Source organism: Nicotiana attenuata, chromosome 4, assembly GCF_001879085.1.
Source record: "Nicotiana attenuata strain UT chromosome 4, NIATTr2, whole genome shotgun sequence".
NCBI lineage: Eukaryota > Viridiplantae > Streptophyta > Magnoliopsida > Solanales > Solanaceae > Nicotiana > Nicotiana attenuata.
In genome coordinates this window covers 457,134-463,616 of record NC_031992.1, presented here as the reverse complement: position 1 = coordinate 463,616, position 6,483 = coordinate 457,134, and the positions used below count along the sequence as shown (strand labels likewise).

Below are 6,483 nucleotides of genomic sequence, written 5' to 3'. Positions count from 1 at the left end.
TCTGAATAGGTCTGTATGATTAAGATCTATAACAGAGACTTAATTTCATGAAGATGCTATCACATATTCATTATTAACTGCCGCCACCGCCTATCATTATCAACTACCACCATGCCACCACCACCATACTCAACCACCACCACCTCCACCACCACCACGCCACCATCATCCTCAATCATAGCCGCCACCATTATCGACCATCACCACCCACTATCCCCACCACTCCGACCACCATATATCATTCTCACCACAATCAACACTCAACTACCACAGCTGACCACCCCATCACCATCAACAACCACAGCCGGCACTGCCCATCATTATAACCTACTACCACCCACCCACCACCTTCCTCAGTCACAACTACTACCACCACCCACCCCACCATCCTCAATTGTTATCGTTACCACTACCAATCACTACTAGCTACTAGCATGAACCACCATCGTCAACCAAAACTACCATCAACCACCGCCTCTAGTCGGCATTCACCCGTTAGCCATCACCACCAACAACTATCATATTTTAAAAAACTATATATTTTATTGATAGAATATTAGATTAGTTAGTATTTCATTTGAATTTTATGTTTATTAATTTTCAAATAAAGATAAATTTTATACATTCAGATGTTAAAAATCAAACAGTCTTAGTTATTTCTATTCTAATCTTAATACACATCTTAATATATTCATATGTGTATTCAGATTCAGATAAAACTCTGCCTTACGTAAAGTTGCCAGAGTACGATTAACCTCTGGATTTGAAATCTTAATCTTAATACACATCTTGATATTCAGATGTGTATTCAGATTTAGACGTCTTAATCTTAAAAAAAACAAATGAGGCCTCAAACTTGTCTCTTGTAGTAGTTTATTTCGGTAAATCCGGCTTTTTGTTCTCCCCACAAAGGATTATTTGTCATTACTATTGTGATTATGTTATTCTTGAACCGAAGATCTACCGGAAATAGTCTCTTTATTTTTACAAGGCAAAGATAAGGTCTCTCTCTCTCTCTCTCTCTATATATATATATATATATATATATATATATATATATATTACTTTCCCAAGTCTTACTCGTGAGAATACACTGAATATGTTGCGGTAACTTACATAGCACATTTAAAGACAAAAAAAAAAAAAAAAAAAAAGGAGAGAGAGATTCTGTAAATAGAGGAAAAGATAAGTTGGACTCGTCAAAGGCCAATCATTGGGAATGCTTCTTAACGCCCACATTACTTTAGTGTAGGCAGAGGGGAGCTAGCTTTGAAATTCGAGCTTTTACTGCATGTCATTTAATTTGTCGTTTGAGCACAAATAACAGTACCAAAGTCTCTATCTGGATTTTTTTTTTTTTGGTTTCCCACCCGGTGTTCGATACCCGCATTGGAGCCCGACTATATTCGGATTCGTGCCGCGTAGGGTTTCATGCGGGGGAAGCGCACCCTATCAAGAATTTTTCTATACCCAGGGCTCGAACTCGAGACCTCTGGTTAAACTATCTGGATCTCGATTATACCAAGTGTGTGTATATCACATTTCTTGTTTCTTGGTTTTCCTTGTTTGAATCCTCTTTAACTTGCAATCTACTGATCCTTTTGATAAAGCAAACCAAAGCAAAGAAAGCAGATCATTCCCATCACCAAGATTCACTTTGCTCTATGTTTATTCCCTTCCCCCAACTTTTTCTTTCTTCCTTATTCACACACACACACACATATATATATATATATATATATATATATATATATATATATATATATATAAGTTGTCTCTTGCATTAATATCTTTTATCCGTTATTATCCCTTTTACCATTTTCTAGCATACATATTCCTCATTGTGTCATCGATCAATAAATCATCCTTTCCTCTTTGTTACTTGTCTGTCCATTTATTTGCTTAATTAGCCACTCGATTGGTCCATCACCTCTCATACCATGAACATGGAGGTTTGTACACTAGCATATCTTTTTCCTCCTTTCTCTTTATATTGAATATGTTGTTGTTATTGGTTTTAGATGAACACATAAATATGAAGCGATCAACGTTGATTAACTTGTTTGGGATCGATACATATGTAGTTATGTGTTTGATTATTTCTTGATAACAACAGTCAATACGTGTCATTTTGTAATCATAAATTGTTCTCTTATTCTTTTCCACCTGTAAAAATTGATCTAGCTAGTTTTTCATTCGTAGCTATAATAAACTAGTTAGTTTGCATGAATATCTGATGTTTTTTTTTTCTTTCCTTTTTGGCAGACAGTTGAATTGAAAGTAGAGATGGTTGGAATACATGAGAAAAGACTGCGCAAATGCCTGTCAAAATTAAGAGGTAAATATTAATCAGTAATATTCGGTTCATTAATTTCTCTCTTCAAATTTACTATATAGGGCAATTGAAATTGATATTTTGTGGAAAAATATTCAGGAATAGAGAAAGTGGAGGTGGATGGTAACAGTCAAAAAGTGGTGGTGATAGGGTATGCTCACAAGAACAAAATATTAAAAGCAATAAGACGAGGTGGTCTTAAAGCAGATTTCTGGTCTGCTCAAAATGAACTTCTTCAAGCTTACGCTGCTACTGCTTCTTACTCTTCTTTTAGATTTAACAACTTCTCCTTCTACTAGCTACCTATCATTTACATAATGTTGCTCGGACTCTTCAAAAATGTTGCTAGCCGGATCCTCTAAATGCTACATTTGCACAATGTTTGTTCAGACTCTTCAAAAATATTGCAGAGTATAACATGTCTGAACCTCCAAATATATTTTTAGAGGATTCGACAGAGGTACGACAATATTTTTGGAGAGTCCTAACAACATAGCAGACTGTGTTGTTTTGTTCTTCTTCAATACTTACCATTTTGTTCTTTCTTTCTTTCTTAATATGTTCTTCCCCTTGGGAAGCAGTGTATACAAAAAATGAAATGGAAGAGTTTTGAATTTCTTTTGAGCAATGATGGAGCAGTTTTCAAGTATTTTATGTAATGGTCAATTATTCGTCTTTGGATTGCATTTAAGCAATAATATGTACTTCGTTTCTTTGTATAAAAGTAAAAAGAAAAGAAAGAATCTTGGGTCATCAGAAAATAAAGAAAAAAGTGATTATATAAAAAAGAAATAGAAATTGGTTGAACTTGTGCTTTTTGGACGACAAATAAAATTGGATTTTTGCAAGTGGTGTTACCATCTAAAGAAGCAAATAAATGAATGGCATTGACAAGATTAATATTTATAAAACATAACATTAGTATAATTGTCCTCGACAAGTTTTCTGAATTAGGGCTGAATCCAATATTCTCTCTCTAAAATTGCTAATCTGGTATAGGGATGGGCATCGGTCGATTCGGTTGTGAATGTTATCGGTTCGGCATATCGGTTATCGGTTTTAAAATATGCTAAACTGAGAACCGAACCGATAAGATATCGGCTATTGGGTATCGGTTACTCGGTTATCGATCCTTATCGGTTCTGTTATCGGTTTACTCGATAAGAATAAAAAATATCCAAATTTTTTATATTTTATTATAGAAATCGTGATCATACTGTTAGAAAGGAACTGGATATTTGCTCCTAAGAAAAGAGGGATTAAATTTCAACTTTAGAAATAGAAAACTTTCCTTGCATTTGAAAATCCTAATGAATGATCTAAATTTTCAAAGTTATAAGTTAGCAGAGTAAGGAACAAGACATTCAGCAATCTAATCTTACTAACTTTCTCACTGCGGGCGAGCATAATTCACATGAAAATTATAAAATCCTAATCTATAAATACTAAAGAAGCAGTGCAACAAAAGAAACAAATAGAAAAACTAAAAATCTAATAAACAATTAATTCTTTTAAAGTTTAGAACTAAAAATCTTAATTGAAGAATTAAGAAGAAAAATTCAGAAAAGTTTAAAACTTACTCTAAGGATTAAGGTATGAAGATGAAGAGTAACTGTCGAGAGATATTGAGGGAATGAGAGAATGATGTCATAAGGTGGCTTTATATACTTAGTGAATGAAATTATAATTTTGTTAAACCTTATTTGGCCATCGGTTAAACTATTAATATAATTGGGCAAATCGAGACCTGGACCAATAACCCAATAGTCAAATAACATTAAACCGTTATCGAACTATTTACCCAATAATCCGATATCGATATCCCAATAGTATTTGTTTACCCTTAAAATTGGATAACAATTAAACTTATAATGTGGTTTTAAGTAGTAACTCTCTTATATTGTTTATCCCAATAGCAACTCTCTTATCTCGATCAAATAGTAAAATCGGCTTGGCCCGATTTTAACCGTATACAGATAGTCCCCTCATTTCTTAGAATGTAATGAGAAGAAATGAATTGAGCCTTCGATTTTGTACTTCGACCTGCCATGACGTCATCCTCGTGATGTAAGCAGCGAAAGTGATTGAAACGTCATGTCGGTACAGTTCCCTAAGTCATTAATGGGCATCAGTTGATGGTCGGCCACTAGTGCCATTGAACCATTATCTTCATCCTATAAATGTGGTTTCCTTCTTTTTGCCCAAACTTTACTCTTGATCTCTGCTCTAATCTTCACACATCCTTTAAGCTTTTCCGTTCTACATAATTTCCAGGTTTCGTTATCAACCTTCACCTAAAACACCAAGTCTTATTCTCTTCTTCTTACTTTAAACTTATACAAAATGGCAAAAACGTCAAAAACTATTCCTCAAAAGGAAAAAGCTTCTTCATCGCGGTCGGATGGTGGTAGAACACTGGTGGCACCGCGCCTTGAGGAGTGCGTTCCTGGGGGATGTGTCCTTACATCCGACTTCAATGTCGAGAAAACTTCGTCGGTCCCTGGTCGATGCGAGCCAATGTCGAGATATATATGCTCGATAACCGAGAGCGACCTCAAGCAGGTAAAGGAAGACTGCCATTGGGAAAACAAAGATGTGGTGATCCCGGCCCCCGAAGAAGACATCACTACCCATGTGGATGGGTTTCTAAGTGCTTACACTTACCCTTTCACGCTGGGCCCTGTCGATCCCGTCATCATCAATTTTTGCCGTCAATACCAAATAACCCTAGGTCAGATCCATCCCTCTTTTTGGCGGATTGTCATTCTGCTCCGATTCTTCATGAGCAAAGTCGAAGGGATGTCTTTCACCTTGACCATCTCATCAGGTTGTACAGCCCCCGTCTCTATCGAGGCGGGTTAATAAGGCTTCAGCGTCGGGATACCAAGGCGTTGTTCTCGAGCATAGACGAGGACAAGGATCGAGGCTGGATGGGCCGGTTTGTTCGAGTGAAGACTTTCGACCTAATCCCGGCTGAGAAGATGCCATTTCCGGAGAAATGGAATATGAAGCGTAAGTATAGTCCCGCCTATAACTTCCATTCATTGTTTTGTTTCCTTTGCTTTTTTTCATCGATATTCTTTCATATGATGTAGCGGTCTCTTGGATGCCCGGTGCAATCCTAACCTTGAGATCTAGGTTCAGGACCATATACATATATCCCATATATGTATATGGAATATGGAAAAAGGTTACGGCATTATATACGCACCACCACCTGATCAGCTGGTATACGTTAATAATTTTGCCCACAGTGGCCGAGATGATATGATAGGATGCCCTCAGAGGCTTGATGATGTTAAGTACGTACAGACCTATGCATTACATGGCATTTATATGCATATGCATGACATTATAAATATTTCATGATTTACAGAGCTGTCCAGACTTACAGGTTGAGTCCTTTACTCCATGTTTCTTCCATGTCCTTTATATACTGATTTATATGCCTTACATACTCGGTACATTATTCGTACTGATGTCCTTTTGTTGGGGACGCTGCATTCATGCCTGTAGGTATAGATAATCGGTTTGACGAGCTTTCATAGTAGACGAGATTGGCTTCAGCGAAGGACCGGTAAGACTCCACCTCATTCGGAGTGCAGCCGAGTCTACGAGTCATCGTGTCAGAAGTTTTCTACAGACTTATGGGTAGGCTGATACCCTATCCCATTTGATGTCAAATAATCTTTAGTGGCTTTGTGGACAGAGGTTCATTTTGTACAGTATTTCAGAGGCCTTGACGGCCCAAATGTATTCATGTTTTAAGAAAAATGGTTCAGTAAAACAGTGTTTTCCACTTACAGTTGTACATTATGAGTTGTGGCCATGTGGGCCCATGATATTTACAAAAGGAATGAGTCCAGCTAACTCGACCTATGTATGTTCTAGTTTTGGTCGAACGATCATGAGTTACAGAGTGGTTCGCTCGGGCCAGCACGACACCGGGTGCCAGCCACGCCTCCCCAGGTTTCGGGCGTGACAAAGTGGTATCAGAGCGGGTCGTGTCCTAGGAAGTCTACAAAGCCGTGCCTAGTAGAGTCTCACTTATGGTTGTGTTGCGTGCCACATTTATAATTGAGAGGCTATAGGGCATTTAGGAAATATTACCCTTCATTTGTTCCCAGATTGTGCCATAAAGCTGAGTC

General features: G+C 37.3%; 1 protein-coding gene across 1 annotated transcript; it reads left to right on the top strand.

The window, feature by feature from the left end:
• Nucleotides 1,797-2,959, top strand: LOC109225103 (heavy metal-associated isoprenylated plant protein 44-like). The gene is made up of 3 exons (XM_019389692.1): nt 1,797-1,952; nt 2,266-2,338; nt 2,435-2,959. Exons 1-3 carry the CDS (start codon nt 1,941-1,943, stop codon nt 2,632-2,634), a joined length of 285 nt encoding a protein of 94 aa, XP_019245237.1. The 5' UTR covers nt 1,797-1,940; the 3' UTR covers nt 2,635-2,959.

What these genes read in the sequence shown, in the direction of transcription:
- LOC109225103 (XM_019389692.1), top strand. An exon ending in ATGCCTGTCAAAATTAAGAG is followed by an intron (nt 2,339 to 2,434) that starts GTAAATATTAAT and finishes AAAAATATTCAG; the next exon opens with GAATAGAGAAAGTGGAGGTG.